The sequence below is a fragment of the Megalops cyprinoides genome, chromosome 1 (assembly GCF_013368585.1).
Source record: "Megalops cyprinoides isolate fMegCyp1 chromosome 1, fMegCyp1.pri, whole genome shotgun sequence".
Lineage (NCBI taxonomy): Eukaryota > Metazoa > Chordata > Actinopteri > Elopiformes > Megalopidae > Megalops > Megalops cyprinoides.
In genome coordinates this window covers 13,144,691-13,164,721 of record NC_050583.1, presented here as the reverse complement: position 1 = coordinate 13,164,721, position 20,031 = coordinate 13,144,691, and the positions used below count along the sequence as shown (strand labels likewise).

Sequence of the window (20,031 nt, the reverse complement as noted above, 5' to 3'; positions counted from 1 at the left end):
GATGGTAGAAAAAGCTCTGAGGGCTGATCTTCTGCCATTCATTTGCTTCTTTTGAAGTGATAGCTCATTCATTTCAGGATTTTTTGCAGAGCTGAAGGCTAATTGTTGACCTTCAGATGCCATTCACTGTTCAGTTCCAGTTCATTCAACATGTCACTTGACAGTTCAGCCAACACATGGCATCTACAAAAGCTTCACATGCTTAAACAGCACTGCGGTCCTGCTCCATGTGCAAAGAGACTGGTGAATCTTATGTTCTGTCATGCAAATACCTTGTCGTTGTCGTTGAACTTTGACAACATCAACATGAGATTGAATGGAACTAAAAGGTACACAGAATCTGTTGTACTGTAATTACTTTGTATAACACTGATGTCCTAGAGGTAGATTTAGGAGCTTTTGCCATTTGTCTTGACATGGTTGTGGTGTGTACTATTGCGCCGTGAAGAACAAGGACTTGCAGTATTTACTTCAAGGGAAACTGACACTCACCTTCAAATCTTACATTTACATTTACATTTACATTTATTTATTTAGCAGACGCTTTTATCCAAAGCGACTTACAAAAGTGCATACAGCAAGTATAGCGACAGTACGGGGACAGGATGTGTACAGTTCCACAATGAGACAGTTCTCAGCTGAGAGCAAGGTCTGTTTGAGGACACAGTACTATTAGATTTGTACAATTACAGCCTATAGGGCAACTAGTACGATACACTTTCAAACGGCAGACTTCAACAACTTCAAACGGCGCAATGAGCGTCAGGGTAAAGGCGGCAACAAGAAACTATTTAAAAAGCACAATTTAGAAAGCACAGCAATTTACGACAGCACTGATGGGGGGGGGGGCAGCAATTGTGTGCTGAGTCAGTCCAGGTACAGTCTGAAGAGGTGCATCTTCAGGCCCCGTCTGAAGGAATGGGGTGAAGAAGTTGTCAGTAGCGAAACAGGGAGTTCGTTCCACCACTGGGGAGCGATGTAGGTGAAACGCCGATGTCTGGCAGAACGAGCGAGCACCTCCTGCCTTGACCATGCAAGGAGCGAGGCGTCCAGTTGCTGCTGAGCGCAGGGGTCGGGCTGGTGTGTAGGGCTGGATGAGTTCTTGGAGGTAGGCAGGGGCTGTCCTGTTGATTGCAGAGAAGGCGAGGGTCAGGGTCTTGAATCTGATCCTGGCAGCGACAGGAAGCCAGTGGAGGGATTTCAGCAGGGGAGTGACATGGGAGAATTTGGGGAGGTTGAAGAAATCTTGGCTGGTCACTTTGACTGAAATCATGGAAAACTTTAAACCATTAACGTACAGTACATTTCTCGTTCCAGAAGTGCTGTTTAACTGGCACACGTAGCAAAAGGGGCAGCAGGAATATTTGGTTGTGCTAATTTCACCTCAGTTCTGATGGCCTCTTTACAACACGATGCCAGGTAATGAATTGTGGCGTTTTCTATTTCAGTTGAAACACCCAGCATCCTGTGTGTTTCAGTAGTTGTGCTAGCTCAAAAACCTTCTTGAGAACATATGAGGGAAACTTCATTTCTTGACTAATCAATGGAAGGAGGAAGCAGAGGGTTCTACACAAGCAAGAAAACATGGAGACGCTGAATTTAGAGCAGAACTGATTTAGCTTCTCTCACTTCCACTTGGGTCCTGTAATTTTAGCACACAAGTGCCTTTCTCTGAGGGGAAACTGAACACGGAAGAAGACAACCCTAAAGTTGCTGATATGAGGACTCAGTGGCTTTCTTCCAGAAAGCCATCTGTTAACAGACTCATATGCAATATTTGCATATAAGGCCTGCTGTACAGCAGTCTGTCAATCAGTGCACTGACTGTGCAGTCATATTGTCCCTGCTACTAAAAGTGTGTGCTGACCATTGTGTGTGTAAATTTGTCTATAAACGTATAATTAATCATTTTTTTCCACTAATTATATTATGTAAATATATTGCATTTGTCAATTTCTGCAGGTCTAAGAATTTCTCAGTGTTCAGGGGCATGTATGTGTGTAAAATAAATCTGTAGCTATCATATTTATTTGAAATGAGAATGCCGACAGTCATTTTTCTCGGGGAAATGTGTTGCTACTGTATGGTGCAGTCATGCTCAGTTGATTCTTCCTTACAGATGCATAAACTTGTTTATAAACTGTTTTATTATTGACATAATATGTTATTTTCTTATGTATGTAGTGTAGGTAGATGTTCATATTAGTTTTTTTAATAAAAACTTGGATGTAAATAACTTTGTACATAATCATAAGAAGGGTCATTATTCTGTTTTACATCTCATCTACTTGTTTAATTGATTATTTAATAAATTAACTACTATCCATCAATCAGCATGTTCATTTGTATTTATAACTGACAAGCCTATTCGTCATTACATCTCTTGCTTAAAGGGAACTGGGTCTTCAGCAAAGCAGCTTCATCTTTAGTTTACAGCGGAAGGAACCTATATGGAACTGGATGTGACTCTTTTGCAATGACTGTAGGGTGTTGTTATTCCACCGTAGAGCTGGAGGGCTGTGCTTTCAGCAGCTTTAAGTCTGGCCAGATACCTAATCCCTCTGACTGAAGTTACTGTTTTATTGATTGCACCAGTCTAGTCTCTCTGGCTGGTTTCAAGAACGTACGAAAGAGTCACACAGAGAAACGGTGGTACAGCAACCCCCCCCCCCCCAGGAGGAGCCAAATAGCTCTGCTCTGCCTTTGGGAAAGAAATCATGTACACTCAGCTATGCCAGTTCACATACTGTATGTCATCACCAGCCACAATGTGGATTCAAGACACCATTACACAGTGCACATGCAAAACCCCACCTACTGCAATGGTCATATTCTACCAGACCCCCCACCTCTGAATTACTCCACCCCTAACATCTTGTAGCAATAGCATCTTTAACTACTGCATCCCCTCTACCTATAAATGGTTTAATACTGACAACAGCAGGCAGAGTTAATGCTTGTTCATATCATCGGAGTCAGAGGGTATAGGCTTGTCCTTCCCAAGCAAGGGACTCCAGTCTCATTTCATGCCAAAAGTTGAACATGGGTTTCTAGTTGATCTCTCTCTCTCTCTCTCTCTCTCTTTCACACACACACACACACACACACATTTCCTTCTTCCTCCCTCACTTCCCCTTTCTTATGAAGAAGGTATTAATCTACAGTAAGAGGAAGGCAAGCCCCACATAATGAACATACGCAAAAGCAAACTGTTTCCAGTTGCGCTGGCCATAATGGTGATACTAAATTCTTATTGAATTAGAGACAATTTTTTATTGAGTGTGGTGATATACTCAACACATTCATTTTGTGAAACATTGTCAAATGTGAACCATAGGCTTTTGGTTAACTTAATTAAAAGTATAAAGTACGACTGACAGGATATTATCCGTTTTACGGTGCATGCCCATCAACAAGTCTATGCATAGTTCTTCAATGACAGCAAATTTCCCAGTTGCAGTGACCAGGGTTTTCCACATAGTTGTTATGGTGGCACATTAATTCAGCAACCATTGCTAAGGAAGTGAGTCAAAGACATCACCCTCCCAGTATGTCAGAATCACTCAGTTATTCTCAGAGGGTGACCTCTGCTGGTGAGTTTGTGAATTGCACATTGCATTTCCTGTAAATGCTTAAGGGGAGGTTATTTTACTGTGACCATCACAATACTGCTATTTCTTTCAGAAACACAAAGTGACTGAGTTGTTACAGTACATATATCATACAAGGTAGCAGGCCTTTGAGGTAATATGAAATTATATATATATTTGCCTTTGGGTTATACAGTCAAATAAAGACACAAGGTCAGATACATGACACGCAAAGGCCCTCACAAAGTATTCTTCTTTGTGTTTGTCATGGACCTGGCTGAATGTTAGTGCGTAAACTCAGCTGCCACGGACCTTTTGTGTGTACTTGTTTGCTTTGCTACATGACGCTCCGCATCGAGGCGCCCTCCGTGTGCCTCCTTCCTGTGTTTCTGCTTCCTGTCTTTGAGTTTCACCGCAGCACCAGTGCCGCTTCTGCAAGGCTGTGCCTCTGCTCTGGGCTTTGTGTTGCAACAGTCACAGGTCACACCCCTTAGCCCACAGAGAGGGTAAGATTAAACTGCCTGCATGTATACATAAATATATATATATATATATATCATATACACACACACACACACACACACACACGCAAGTGCACAATGCATTCTCACTTTGTGTCTCTCTCGCGATTCGAACTTCAGAGTGGTCTACAAAAAGTGTATGTGACAAAACATTGCAGCCAGCACACATCTCAGCCCTTAAGCTGACACTAAACACAAAAGCAGAAGTGGGCGGCGGTATGCGCAAATAACACGCAGAAGCTATGCAAGTCACTCTGGATAAGAGAGTATGCTAAGCAAATACAGAGCACCATGCAACCGTGCACAAGAGTCAGACAAACCGGAGCATATTGCAGCTTTTCTGCATGACGACAAACTAAACTACCCATGCTATAAATGCCAAATTACACTGTGCTTGGGGGGCTGTGCATTATGTGTAGGCTTGTGTCAGCCTATCACAGGCCTCTGTGTTGAATGTGGGGCATGAACATAGCAGCCCAGGCCCCACATGGAAGCCTGCGGCTGAATAACTTGTGGCATCGTCAAAGAAGGGACTTGATGCAGACCACTAACCGTAAGAGTCCTATCTATGCATTCACCATAGACATGTGGCACCATCGCGCTGCTTACGTCTTTGAAAAAAATAAATGTAGAACAGCACGTCTATGACCCTCATTATTATAGTTAATACCAGCCACACATGGTTTATGGTCAAATTCACTTTTGGTCATTTTCTCCAGCTCCATTCTGGCAAAATATGAAAAGACAGAAACGACAAGTGCGAGAAGGCATTTCTTACAAGATGTAAAATAATCTATACAACTGTGCATATGCAAACTTTCATACCAGACTCACCACAAATAAGGGAGGGAAAATAAAACATTACTTCCCACATTACCCACCCACATGGTATCAATGCTGTCTTTCATCCAGTATTTTATCTGCAGTGTACATTTAACTCCATTACAAAATGAACCTGCTATCAGCAGTGGGTTGGCAGTTTGAGCTTTATTGCCCATAGCACTAAACTGATTTTTAGGTTGTCTACTTTTAAAGGTGGATCCCGGTGAAAATCACACATTTTACTCTGATTTTCCATTTGGTTATCTTGGGCCTACATCCATAAATACACTAGTATTCCTTTATTGTGGGAAAACACATATGGCATTAAGGGCAGTTGAGGTGAGATTTCCAAGAAACCTGATGTCGCAAACACAGACCTTGATGTTCACCCCACATTGAAAGTGAGGGTATGGCACCTATCTGTGTTTTATAAACAGGGCAACACATTAATATGCTGCTGTTGGTGAACCACTTTACCTCATGCCTTCTCCCAGCCACAGATGCATCACCTTCAATTTGCTCCACCAGTCCACCACACAACATTTTTTTCATGCTTTTCTATTTATCCAACAGTGGCTAAAATTGATCAGAATTTTTAAAACTGATCCTATATTAGCCTTCCAGGTTGCCTCCCTTTCATTTGCCTACATCAGCGTTTCCCAAACCTCTCCTGGAGGACCACTTATCCTGCATGTTTTAGATCTCTCCCTGCCCCAACACAGCTGATTCAAATGCTCAACTCGTTATGAACTCCTGAAGCTGCTTAATAAAAAACTAATCATTCAACAATCTAATCAAATCAGCTGTGTTGGAGCAGGGAGAGATCTAAAACATGCAGCAAAAGTGGTCCTCCAGGAGAGTTTTGGGAAACGATTACATGAACATGAAACACTGATGCAGCCGTAATATCATAAACTTTATTGCACATGTGTTTACACCACAGTAGGTCATACCTGAACAGAAGGACATATTTGGATTTAATGGCCTTCTATTTGGACTGTACGCTAGTCTAGAACAGAGTATTTTTTGGGCAGAATTTTTGTTTATTTATTTTGAAAAAAGGAGATTTTTGTACAAGCAAAATTAAAACATAACTAACATAAAGGCTTGAAAAATGTATTCACAGCTTTAGTCATGTTAAGATCACCGTTTTTGTGAGTGCTCTCTACAATGCAGTGTTCAGCACTTTTTGGAGATGTTTCTCCAACCTCAGTGCTCAGACATTTCTCAACTGTTGAGTAGTTAATAACATACTCAACACTATGTCTAGTTTGTGTGAGCCATGAAAATTAGAATTGTACCTAAATTTAAAATTTATTTTGTCTTGCACAAATTACCTAACACAAAATACATTTAGAGACATTGAACCTTGAAAAGGAAAGCATGAATCACACATTCAGAACATCTGAATTATTTATTTTAAAAATTGACATTTCCTTCTTATCCTAATACCATATCCAGAGTAAAGAAGATTTCAGCAAGGATTTTTAACTAAAATATTTACAGTTCTTATAAACATGCCAGACGACTTAATGGTAAAGTCATGAAGTACCATCATATTTGAAATCTTCATCTCTGGTCACATACAATAGCTCAGTTGCTTATTAGCTTCAATACTGAAATAAAAAGTCACAGTTTAAAGCTGAATTTAATTACCATTAATCCTACCTTAATTATTCTATCATACAATAATAATGAGGGAAGTGCTACACCCTGAAGAAGACATACGGCCACATCGCTATGACTGACAGTGGCAAGCTTTGTGTGTAATAGTTGTGCTACACTGCTGTCATTTCCTGAATGGCAATAGAGTGGCTGTAACCCAATCCAAGTGCACAAGAGAACTGCAAATGAGTGGGTCTGTAGTTGGCCTAACATTTTCCCTGCATTGCATAATTCCATGCTTACTGAAAAAGTGGAAGGATATAAGAAGGGTCTGCATCTGGGACAGACACCCACTGTCATCATTTAAGTGCCATTATTTGAGTAACCATATGCAAACCATAGAAATGGAAGAAGCCAATGAAGCATAAAAATAATGAAGGAACGTGGGAATCAGTCTGCATACCAAATGCAATGCAGATGCACTACACTTCACTGTGTGCTTAGCTTTCTTTAGATATTTTTTTCTATCCAGAATTCACAAGTTCTGTTCCCTTCCAAGTCGTGAACACCATCAAATCACTCAGCCTGGTGTAAATGCAACTTCCATGTTTGTGAAAAATGTATTCAGACAGTTAAACTCAGTACTTGGAGTGATACAATTTGGTTAAAATGAGTTAGCCTGCCATTTTTGGGGTGTGAATGTAGATCGAAACTCTTGTAAAATTTACAGACAGATGTCTTGCACACCCTATGAAACCAAAGGAATCCTGGGATATAGGACCAGAGTGAAGGGTTTGTGCATTGTACACTTGGTCAAAGTGCAAGTACAAGTGTCAGTGAAGTACAAATGGAAGTTCTTTATTCTGAACTGGGACAACTTCAAACCACTGACCTTTAATAAAGATCAGTGCCTCAAACCAGGTGATTCAGCCATTTCTGGTGCCATTTTGAGGGGAACTGTTGTGGGCAGGTGAGCGAAAATGCCACTTGGGACACAGCCAGTGATTCATTGCCTTGCAATAAGGAACACAAAGTCCTTTTTGGCCTGTTGTTCATAATAAAGCACAGTGTGCTTAACAGGCTATGCTCTTTGATATGATTGCCTAGTCTATCAGTATTTTACCTGAGATATACAGAATTGAGAATAATGAAATCCTTTACTTTCATGGAAGCATGTTCCATGTTCACATGCCGTATTCAGGGGTTTAAGAATGACTCTGTGACACCCTTAATCTCCACAATCTCTGTGTCATTCACATATCATTCACAAATGTTATTCACAGAAGTAAAAAGTGCATGTAGGGATGGGGAATTCCAGTTCTTGGATGACTCTGTCCCCTGCCCCCCTCCTGCCCCTACCCTTTAATTACCAACTGATTTTACACCAGGAAAACCAGGTGAGCTGACTTCCTGTCAAAATAATGAATTCTATTAGTTCATTATAAGATGAGATAAACAGTGCATAAACAGTGTCACTCTCCAGGACTGGAACTACCCATCTATGGTGTGCATATTTAATTGGCAGCTTTGTGTAAAAACACACATACACACCAGACTTAATGCTCTGGTGCCTTATCTTAATAATATGAACACCTCTAGATCTACAGAATAACAGTTAAATCCATGTTGGATTGCACAAGAGCCCTAAATTATTATCAAAAGTCTTAAAGTCTTTATCACAAAAGTTCTCCCTTGGAACTCTCTCCATCTGCTCCTTAATGATCTTCCTTCCTCTTTCTCAGGACTGGACACAGCCTCTTTTTTGAGATCGCTTGTGTTCTTTGGAGCCTATAAGGAGAGAAGGACACATTATTTGCAAAAATGCACTTAATAATGCTAAACCACTGAGATTTGAACGCAGCATACTGGATATCTTGACTGATTGAACTTCTGACTAAGCTCTGAGTACTATTTCTCTTGAAAAATGTAATGAAAAAATTCTGGTCCTTACCATCCTCATTTTGTGTGTTAACCACCATTAGAGATTGGCTTTTTGGGCCCAATTTTGACATTCTTTTGCTCTTTCCTTTTTGCTGTGGTGGCTTCTCTGAAATCCGCACCTCAAATTTGTCCTCCTGTTCCTCTGCAATAGACCTGTCCACAGCGACATGAGCCGTGGAGGATTTGGGAGGTGTCTGCACAGCCTCTGCATTCTGATTGGCTGTCCTCCCTTTCAGGAAGACCCTGAAAGAGCTGCGCTGTTTCTTCCCCACAAATCCGTTGAGCGTCTTGGAGACGTCTTTGTCCTCAGCCTCTGGGGAAGGGGATGGCAGAGGAGAGACTTTGTCCAGCTTCTCGCTGCTGGATTGCAGAAACTTCTGCATGATGTCCTGGGAGCTGTGTTCGCCCACCGAGTCCTTCCTGCTTCGGAGGTCCTGCAGAGAGCCCGTCAGTCCCCTGGTGTCCCCTACCACCAGGGCGTACTTAGGGTTGTAGTACTTGTGCGCCGGGACCTTGAGGTTAGCCTGTCTAGAGTCCCCCAAGCTCACCTGAAATCGGGAAGCAGAGGGAGCGGCCGTGGGCTGCACCTTGGCCCGCGTGGGCGTGGCCGCGGGCGGCTTGGTGATGTAAAACTCCTTGTAAAGGTCCACATTTTCGGAGATGGCATACAGCTCCCTGAAATCGCGGTCGAAGAAGTCCACCACTTGCCCCGTCATCACAGTGATGGTGTTCCTGTCAATCCTAGAGGAGCTCCACGTGAAACTGAAAAACAGGACAAAAAAAAATAATTAGGGTGTGGTTGGGGTCTCGGATTTTACGTGTTTGAGATGTTAAAGGCATGCTCAAACATGTTCTTGTGCTTGCAGCATTAAACCAGTGATTGAATTTCCCAGAGCTGTTCATTGAAGTATTTTACCTTACAGTCTAATAATGTTAATGCTCATCTGATTCAAATTTGCAATGAATTTGAATCTTTACTAAAAAAAAAAGATAATAACTAATTGACATATGCTCAGTTCAATATACCAGGCGCACACCGTGTTAATGACCCTCGCAAGAATGATTCATAAAAATGCTTGGCACGTCCAACCAAATACCTTTCCTGGGTTTCACCATCTCACAGAACCACCCTTGGCACCTTCTGAAAGGATATGCCAGGGCAGTGCCACTGTGCAAACAGTAGCGGGGAAGTACTGACCTGTACGTTCCAAACATGACTTTGTCTCCGTCCACCAGCATGTATTTGCTGCTCAGAGAGCCAGGGAGCTTGCCGCAGGAGAGGGGGAGGCCATAGCCCTGCACTGTCCGCACACGGATATTCTGAAAGAGTCCCACACACAGACACAGAGAGATAATCCACATCAGCCAACAACACTACTCTGGCCCTCCTATGATGTTATGGGTCAAATTGATGTTATTCACAAAGCATCATAAAAATGTTCTCAGTCTTTCAGCTTGAAACTTTATCTGATGTTCTGTGTAAGGAAAATAAACTTGAAAATGCAGTGTTGACTTTTTATTGTTTTTTGTACCCTTTTTTTTTTTTAAAATAAAGGGTACAATAAGAGCTGTTATTTTGGACCTCATCATGATCACTCATACACACACAAACCACACCACACACACACACACACACGCATGCATGCATGCACACACAGATATAGTTGAGCACTATTTCCCTAGGGTAATATGAATCTCAAATTTTCCCCCTTCCCTTCCCTGTGCCTGCTCATGCACACACACAAATATAGCTGGTCGTTATTTTTCCTCTGGAAATACGGAGCTCAAACTGCCAACACAAACATACTGTTGTATCTCTCTGACCTAGGAGGGGTAATACCTACAAAAAGACCCTTCACAGTCAGCCTTGACTCCCTTTACCTCTGTGCAGGAGAAAATACATCTCAACATTGATAAAATACACAAAAGATTCTAAGTCAATAAGGTTCTTTCACATCACTTTGACTGTGACAGTGAGGTAGAGGAAGAGGAAGGAGCATCAGAGATGGTGAGCTGGATCCTGATTATGCCGAGTCATCCTCTGATGATGATTTACAGGAGGAAACTCCTGTCACAGTCACACAGCCATGTGACATGTCCAGGAATAGCAACATGTGACATTTTGGGGAGTTAAAATATGTGTGCTATGAAACATAGATGGTGCCACTAAAAAATATGACGTCACACAAGGGCTAGGAAAGACCTTTGAATCAGGTGAAGAAACGTAGGAAGAAAATCAAACATCTGTCAATAAAGATAATAAAATGGCCTGTCATCAGCTCAGTATAGGAAATGTTATGCAGATCTCTCAAACAGCATGCTTACATGACGAGACACTAAAAATCAACATGTTTAATGGATTTTTCACCAATTATATACACTATCCTACCCAAAGCCAGGGGACACCCCATCTGATTGAAGGAGAGTGGGTGTGGCTATGCGTGGTTTGAAGAGGATAATATCAGAACATTGAGGAGGCCAGCACAAAGCCTCATCCTCAGTCCGAAAGAACATCTTTGGGATGAAATGGAATGCAAAATTAGGGCAAATGCAAGGTCAAGATGACCCTCTTCAGAATTGGAGCTTACCAATGCTTTAAAGGAGTGGAGCACAACACTACCAGATTTCTGCCAGAAATTAGAAGACAGTCTTCCACAAGATGTTGAAGCAGTCATTAAGGCCAAAGGCAAGCAATAGTCTATTAATTTTTTTTTTTTTTAAATAAAGATATTTTTTATTCATAACTACCTGTGTCTTATGACTTTTCATGCAGTACCTCAAATTACATTTTTGTGACGTGCTTTGCTCTGTGTCTTGGCAAAAACAAATGCCTGTCGTTGTATTCATTCTGCTCAACTGGATTGATTTTCAAGAAATGAGTCTGAACCTTTAACAGGAAACATGAAAGCTTTTGTCATCAGCACTATATATATCTATATGCTACATCTTAAACATTCTTCTTTCATAGTTCCTTTCTGGGACCAATGCCAACTCCCCTTTACCATCAAGATCTGAGAAGACTGACTGACCTACATGTGTTTGCACTATGAAAACGTTGAAACCTCAGTGGGTAAATGTTAAAACTCAAAGTATTTATGGTAGTCAAACGAACAGAAGGGATGAAAACTCTGCCAATTCAAATTCAGACACATCTGAATAAAGATAATAATGATGGAGAAAACCGCATTTAAATATGGTGGTTTGACATTTAGTTTCACATTCTCAATCGCTTGGCTGTCGTCAGCTCCTGCTGTCTAAACATATAACAGTACAATTGCCCAGATACAAAGACTTTTTTGGCAAAATGTGCAAAATATCCAAAGAAAATGCAACACCCTTTTTCAAAAAAATATTTGCATTTTTATCCTAGGTGTAGATTTAGGTCGACAGCAGAATAACAAGAGAATAACATGAGAGTCTACAGGAGTACTGATGATTTTTTTTTTTATCACAACGGTCCTGTGTTACTGTCTTACCCGAAGATGCAGGGCTCCCACCTGCAGCCGGCTGCACATGTCCAGGAAGTGCGGGACCCCTCCGGAATCCAGCACCATGTACACCGACACGTTGCGTCTGGAGGCGGCATCTAGCAAGTCCTGCAGGATCTGGAGGTCTGTCATCATGTCCATGACTACCGCTATCACCTGTCACACAGAAAAGCATCAGGACCGAAGAGGGACTGTACTCAGACACACCTGACAATAAAGATCCAGATATGGAGAACAGTTTGCACCCCTATAAGCACTGATCCCAGTATACTAACAGCAGCAAGGAACCTTATCCTTACTGTGAGCGGGTCATTGCATGTTTTAGAGACAGCAGTGCGGCGAAGTGTAAAAAAAGGTTAAAGACAGTAGTAAAAGCTAGCTCCTACAAAGGTACAGAGGAGGTATACTACTGCTACTAATATGATTAATATAATAATTTAATAGTAGTACCACTGTTAGTAGACATATTATCATTATCAATACTATACAATTTTAACACACGTTTCACAAACCTAAGGTGCTCAGCAGACGTGCGGTAACACAACATCTAAACATGACATTTATTCATGAAGATAAAAGACAAAGATAAGGAGAAAGTGCAAAATTATCAGAACACTGCAATAAAAGAAAATAACAAGACAACAAAAGCAGAAATAAAATTTAGGATTTGGACCTAGTTCAGATGCTAATTGATGCTAATCTTGTGCCTGCTTTGATAACACCGTTTAAAGAGATGATGTCAGAAAACAATATATAGTAAAATCATTAATAGTCAACTCAGTCATTTTCAATAAGTCATTTATTCAGCCTGTTCAAAGTCTGTTTATTGAAGGGCTGCAAATCGTGGGTTTTTCTGGCACAGATACAAACCGGGAACTGGAAGCGGAGCAAAGGTTTTTTTGCATATTCATTCTTGAAAAACTTGTTAGGTTGGAATGCTAGATGAAGATGAATAGAAGTTACCTTTCTTTGGGTTTTTTTCCTTCATTTGACCAAGTCTGAAATATCAAATCTATCATTGCTAAACACTCAGAACAATCAACACAATTCCTGAAACTAATGATTTCATGAATGCTATGTTCTCTGACAAGATATGTAAAGTGTGAAAGATGAAATAAATGGAATAGATCATTAAGATGAAAAATGCATCTATAACCTTTAAAAACAGACAGCTAACAGAACATTTGGAACTTTCCTTCTCACCCAGTGAAAGTGTGCAGAGATTTTCCACCTTATTTTTGTACCTGCAATTTATGATTCTATTCATTTGTCTAGTGGAAGGTGTACCAGAGGATGCCTTTAATTTGAGTAGCAGGGTATCAGGATGAGCCCTTCGTATTTCATAAAACATTTAACACAATTGCAGCACAAATATAACCCAGTGCAACACATATGTTTACGATTAGGTGACACAACATTACGAAAAGCTGCTTTGCAAAATGATGACAACCGTAACAATGGTGGACGACACGCTGACCTGTAGATCTATGACAATATAAATAACACAAAACAAGCAAACGCCACAGCAAAATGAAACTTAAAAGTACAAAGGCTTATGGAATTGCCCCCGGGCATAACCTAAGACACATTGTCAGGTAAACAAAATAACAGGCTAATGAGCTTCACTAGAAACATGACAAGTGTGGCGTTGAAATACTCAGCATTGTTATTGATTGTGTGTGTGTGTGTGTGTGTGTGTGTGTGCTTGTGTGTTTGTGTGTTTCTCAGAAATTCTAAAGAAGCCAAGCTACTATTGACAGAGCAAGACATTAGCTGCAATGACACAGAACAATGTGTACACACAGTTGTGTTATCTTGTGCAATCTGATGACTCTGCAATGAACAGCCCCTTCAAACAGGTTTTCATCTTTCTGAAAATGCTTTAAAAATGCCTCTGGCGTGGCAGTAAAATCCCACTGGGGCAACATTCTTGTTGCTGTGCGGAATATCCCCCGCTGCTCTGCCAGAAAGACAGGTGCCCTGCCACTTCCTGGCAGTGACAAGGACACACCGGACCAGATCGGACCAAGGTGACAGGGGAGACGGGAGGCAGTCCCTGGGGCTTCACCACAGACAAACACACATGGCTGTTCACAATCCCTGACAGTACAGTATATATCAGAGATAAGAACACCTTGTGTGCCATGACGGACAATTTTCATTCAGATACGAGAATTCAATGATAATTAGCCTCTTTTTACATATGTTCAACACACTCTGGGAAAGGAGAGGTGAGATAAACATCACATAACAAACAGTGTGACAGGGTTGGGTTGAAATGTGAAAGCAAAAGACCTAAAACATATCTGAGAAATAGTTATGTATGATTGTTATCTTCATCATGCCAATAGCTCTGGTTTTGGTATTTGGAAAGAAAGTATGCTGTCCGGCTAGTTGCAGGTTGGCGACACACACCATGTACATATTTCTATCCAGTAGTGAAAGTTAAGCCCTTTTCAGGATATCCTACACAAATAACCACAGTGGTCCTGAGACAGACATTTAAAACACTATTTAACCTCATTTAAACATACCAATTTTGTAGACAATGTCATACTACCACACAATATCTGAACAAACTTGGATGCTTTCAAAATGTGTACATCTTTTTCATATCCTCTTCATCCTTTTCTCCACTTTTCTTCACTTTCTTGCTACATTAACACTTCTCATCATTAGTGATTGTTGTGCAAACCAGCTACTCCTCCCTGCTTGTAAACCATTAGAGCCAATTTAAGATCGATTAAAATCTTCAGTGCAGCATACATTTTCAGCATTTCAGCAACGGTTCCTAATACATGCCAGGCTCATTAGGTAAGAAAAATAAACACTGAACTGGATAACTAAGGTGCAGTATGACTTCTGACCACAAGAAAAGTGAAGAGGAGCTCTCATGGATAATAATTTGATAATTACTCCTCTTATTATAATATATCACTAAATATTAGAACTGTCATACTGACAAATCTGAAGAGCATGTTGAAACTGAGGGAGTGAGTGTACACTGTACTGTCAGTTAGGGGTACCCATCTCATAGATACCAAATAGAAATCCAATTACATGTAACCAGAACATAAACTCCTGGCCACTACAGATGAGACATCAATGCTATGACACTGCATTTATGATGGGCAAAATGACTATTGATTTAGCTATTTTTTACTGACAAAAATATGTTGCAGGAAAGGGAGAGAAGGGATAGCATTCATCATATCTTATCTGCACCCAAGCTGTGGTATCGAGGGAGGATGCATATTAAAGAGGCTGTTTTCATAAGGACCGTTCTCATTGCTACTGCCCTTGCAAATTGACAAGATCACCTGCAAAAACTAGTGCCAGCATCATACATCAGTAGTCACAGCTGTCAGAAAAAATACTTGGATTCACAGAGAGAGTCAGTTCAGAGCAGAATATATCTAAAACTGGTCAAATGACAAAAATACACATGGAATGTAATACTATATCTTATATTACTCCTTACTCCCTGTAGCGAAGGGCGAGAGCAGTCACCCCACCTGGCCTCGAACCCGGGTCTATGGGGCTCTTTGACGTTGCAGTCAAGCTGGAGGTTTGGCACCCTGTAGACCCGTGTTCGAGGCCGGGTGGGGTGACTGCTCTCGCCCTTTGCTACATATGGTGTCAGAGTGGGATGACTTGCCGCGAGGCTATCAGAGGCGTGCCCAGTGTATGAGCCATATGAGGGACCCCCCAGGTTAGGCTGACCCCGGTGTGAGGGACCCAGTGAGGAAGGGATGGAAGAAGTACGGTGGAGGAATGCGTGAGGGATGCCTTGGTGTGTGAAGCGCTTCCCGAAGGGGAGGGCAGTGTGACACAGTGCTGTCACTACGGTTGAGTATGCACTCTGAGTGTCATACCAACAAGCCTGGCTCTTTGGCCTTGTGGTCAAGCTGCAGGTTTGGCACCCTGTAGACCTGGGTTTGAGGCCGGGTGGGGTGACTGCTCTTGCCCTTTGCTACACTCCCCTACAATTTTTCTGTCACACCTAACCACAAATTACACAACCTTGACCATTCATGTGTCATTCCATTTTTAATCCTCATTGAGTGGCTCTGTACTTTGACCATCAAATACTGTATGACAGAGTGAATGACTCCAAGTGGGTGTGTCAGCATTGGGGAAACACATACAAGTAAATGTTGTTAAGGGGAAACTCAAACAGACAGCTCAGCTTTTCCCATCACTACCAGTGAACAGCGTATTAATCAGATTCCAAACAGCCACCCAAACTTAGTCTGATACAAATACAGACAGATACAAAACCAGACCTGAAAGGGTTTACAAGGTCTGTTGTGATATGTGGTCAAAAAAATAAAATAAGCTCTCATAACTGTTTTCAAATGCAGTTATGTAGAACACATTACAGACAGACTTTCTGTCTGTTGCTGCAGAATCACCAGAATGACACTTTATAGCTATTTAATTAGTGCAGTAATTTGAATGAGTGGCTGTTTAGGCTGCATGGAAAATGATTCATTATTGAATCAGGATTGTGATGTTTGCCAAATTTCTGATCCCTTCCCTTCTGTGTACGTGTGTGGCGTGCGTGTGTGTGTGTGTGTGTGTGTGTGTGTGTGTGTGTGTGTGTGTGTGTGTGTGTGTGTGTGTGTGTGTGTGTGTGTGTGTGTGTGTGTATCTCTATTTGTTCTTCGCTGCATTTCTTGAAGGAAGCTCCCGGGAGGTTTCTCCAGGCCATTTTTTATTCAGCGACACTCCACCTCCAATGTAAACCTGTCCTGTCAAACCTACAAACAATGACTAATTCAGTTTAGCTGGCTGTGCCGTACAATAAAGCAATATTGTGATTATAACCACAGCAATGTATACCCACAGGTGGTATTTAAAACATCATGCACATCTTGCAAATTTTCTTTTTTCGTGTTATGAATATTTTATTAGTTTGTTATGATGATTACATCTGAATATGCTTTATTAAGGCACTCTTTAGGTATAGGCAGCACTGTTCTTGAGGTGCTGAAATCCTATATCTTATCTCTAACTTTTTAAACAGAAAAATATTATGCATCTTGAACCCCTGGGCACATACACGAAAACACAAGAGGCATCTGCAGCACTGCAGGACCTTGGCTACCTGTGGGTTACCTAGATGACTACTCATAATACCATATGTTCGTGATTATGCACAGTTCCGCACACTGAAAAGTATGATCAACCTTATAGTGACAATCACTACCAAGCATAGTGTACAGACCTTCTCAACACTAGGTCAAGTTGGTAATGTGGTAATTCAGTGGTAATCTACAATAGAAACCAGACCCATTCATGTAATATCTGGAATTGTCTGTGTATTACGAGGAAAGCTGTAAGCTCTTTGGACATTGCATGCCAGCAGAAAGCTTGACCTCTATGCCACTGCATTGCTGAAATGCCTCCAAGATGCCTGTTGAATGCCATTCTAGACTCATTTATACTTTCACTCATATCCTCTGGTAATGACATTTTTTCTGCAAGTTTTGTTAAGACGTTTTCAGTGACATGTTGAACATGAACCTTTTTTTTTTTTAAAACGAAAGGAGCATGGAAGCGTCATGGAAATTGATGTGTCACACACCATTCATTGTGTTTTTGGCAGCTTGACCTTTTCCTGTCTTTATTTGCCCTGACATGCCAAAACACAGGCTTTATCATACTTTCCTTTGCTCCTTGAGCTTCCCCTTCAGTGGGAGAACAGCATGATTCACATAGTTTACATTTTATATATAAAAACATTAGGCTATATCCAATCATTTTGAGCTTGAACTTATTTGTAAACATTAACACTTTTGATATAACATTTGTTTCAAAATGAAGGGCCATAAAACTACATAAAGAGGTATACCTGTGGTAGGAGGGAAATTTCTTTTACAGCCAAAATACTTGGGAGAGGAAAGAACTCGGCTAATTCTAAGGAAACACGTGACGTACACGTAAACGTCCCCAGTGTATTATGAATGTATATTTTGAAAATAAGCTCGTATGTAGTTCAGTATAGACAAAATAACTGGACGAGGTATGAGCAGGGAAAGTTTACCCAGGTACATTAATCTGAATGTAAAGAAAACATAGAATCGTCGTCAGGGGCTCACTCGCGAATTGAACATTTTGATCACTGAACATACATTAGTTTCACCGTACCAAACTTCTTTTACGACAGCAAAACTACTACTACTACTACTACTACTACTACTACTACTACTACTACTACTAATAATAATAATAATAATAATAATAATGATGTTGCAGTGTGATCCTATGTAATTACGGACTTACCTTACTGGATTCCTGGATCAGCCTACGAACCACCTCTTTAATATGAGGACCGTTTTCCTTCGGCGGGTGTGTGTGAACTGACACCCGTGTCACTCCCCTATAAAAGCCACCGTCTGGCCACCCGATGTCCAGCGGTGGCACCTCAACATCCGACAGCTGGGGCCAGTACGTAGAGTGAAGCCCAGAGTCTGCTTTGGACGCCCGGGAAGAGTCAGGATCCTCCTCGCTATCCGCTCCATATTCTTGAAACGTATTTCGAATCGATTTGATTTCGCGGGCAGAGAGAAAGTCTTTCACGTTGTCCTCCTTTAGCCTACTTTTAAAAGCGCCGTCGCCGTCCTGCAAGAGCTGTTCGAGCGCTGCGCGCTGCTCCTCGCTGTAGTAGAATTCGGGTTGAGACTCAGGTATTTTTTCGTTGATGTGATCATCGTCCATGCACATGAGCTGAGATGCGGCCATTGTTGATTAAAAAAAACACCCCCTCAGCTGTTTATTTTTTTTCCGAGGAGTGCCGGAAGTTTTTCCCTTCACCTTCACGCTACCTGTGTGAGTCGGACAGGTACAGGTAAGCAACTATGTTTTCCATGTGGTCGATGGGGCGGAGTTAGTGAGCGTCGGTTGAGGGATGTATTTCACACAAAGGAATTTTTAACCCAATCAACATCAGGGTTTACAACACGTCTTCAAGGACCGATGCGGTGTTCTCAGGTATTTTCCGAAATTGCCAAGCTCTCTCTCCACTGTGTAGCTCTATTTGTATTTCCAAAGTTATACAAATTCATGTACAATGCATTGTGAGGGTCTAACTGATTACTCAGTTCTGTTTCTTGTATTACAATGCGTGAACCAAGGTGATTGTCGTCTGCATTGATTGCGCTGTACATTACGTTTGAAGAAAGGCAGCATATTTGGTATTGCCAGTATCATTTATAGTGAATGATCACAATCAAAGGACAAGGTCAGACGTACGCCAGCATATAGAGAACCCTTGTGATCACTCTAGAAATAGAACCATCAACACCCTCATTCGCTCATTTATCCTTAGCGGAGAGTTGAAGCAGCCTTAATCTTTGAGTAAATACAGACTCAAGTCTCTTGTCCTAACTGAAAATGAAAATGAAAACACAGAAGTAGTTTATTTTTTAAAAAAAGAATATATTTCCAAATTTCAATTTTATACAACATAATTATAAAATATATCAATGGACTGTCACTCGTAAAATGCTTTCATTAAGGAAGTAATATCACTTAAAAGGCATTTCAATGAAACCAAGGACCTCTTTGATAAAGAGACTTCTTAGTTAAAACATGGTCATTGCAATGGACTTAAGTCATATTGATTTTAGTAGTGGTAAGGAAAAATAAGGGTATTCCAGTCCCTGGGTCTGTTGTTATCTCAGGACAGCTGACTCACAGGTAATGAAGATAATTTCAAGTTTGTAAATATATACATCTAATGTATATAATTCACTCTTGACAAGCAGGGTTGACGTAACCTGCCAAGAGGACACACCAATAATAAAGGACACCTGCTTCTTAGTCAGTAGAAGGCTGCTTTGTTTGGAAACCTACGTAGTCAATTGGATAGTTCAGCCTAAGGCAGTTGCTGATAGAAGGCCTTTCTTGGTCATGGTCAAATCACAATGTCTACATTTCACCTTTACAGTGTGTGTCTTTCCTGACCCTTGCCCTGAGGCTTGTGTGGACCATGTGAAACATGTGGCAAATAGAACTGAAGGCCTAATGTTAACAATATGACCCTGTGACAGGCAGGGC

General features: G+C 41.2%; 1 protein-coding gene across 1 annotated transcript; it reads right to left on the bottom strand.

The window, feature by feature from the left end:
• Positions 1 to 6,514: 6,514 nt before the first annotated feature.
• LOC118784064 (protein FAM83F-like) lies at positions 6,515 to 18,787 on the bottom strand. The gene is made up of 5 exons (XM_036538057.1): positions 18,256 to 18,787; positions 11,956 to 12,123; positions 9,678 to 9,799; positions 8,490 to 9,241; positions 6,515 to 8,326 (listed from the first exon to the last, which is right to left on the bottom strand). Exons 1-5 carry the CDS (start codon positions 18,712 to 18,714, stop codon positions 8,277 to 8,279), a joined length of 1,551 nt encoding a protein of 516 aa, XP_036393950.1. The 5' UTR covers positions 18,715 to 18,787; the 3' UTR covers positions 6,515 to 8,276.
• Positions 18,788 to 20,031: the final 1,244 nt, after the last annotated feature.

Bases quoted from the DNA above. Each gene is read 5' to 3' on its own strand.
- LOC118784064 (XM_036538057.1), bottom strand. From the start codon at position 18,714: ATGGCCGCATCTCAGCTCATGTGCATGGACGATGATCACATCAACGAA. The intron at 9,800-11,955 runs GTAAGACAGTAA...GGACTCTTTCAG, and splicing joins TGGGAGCCCTGCATCTTCGG to AATATCCGTGTGCGGACAGT. The intron at 9,242-9,677 runs GTCAGTACTTCC...CCTGTTTTTCAG, and splicing joins GTCATGTTTGGAACGTACAG to TTTCACGTGGAGCTCCTCTA.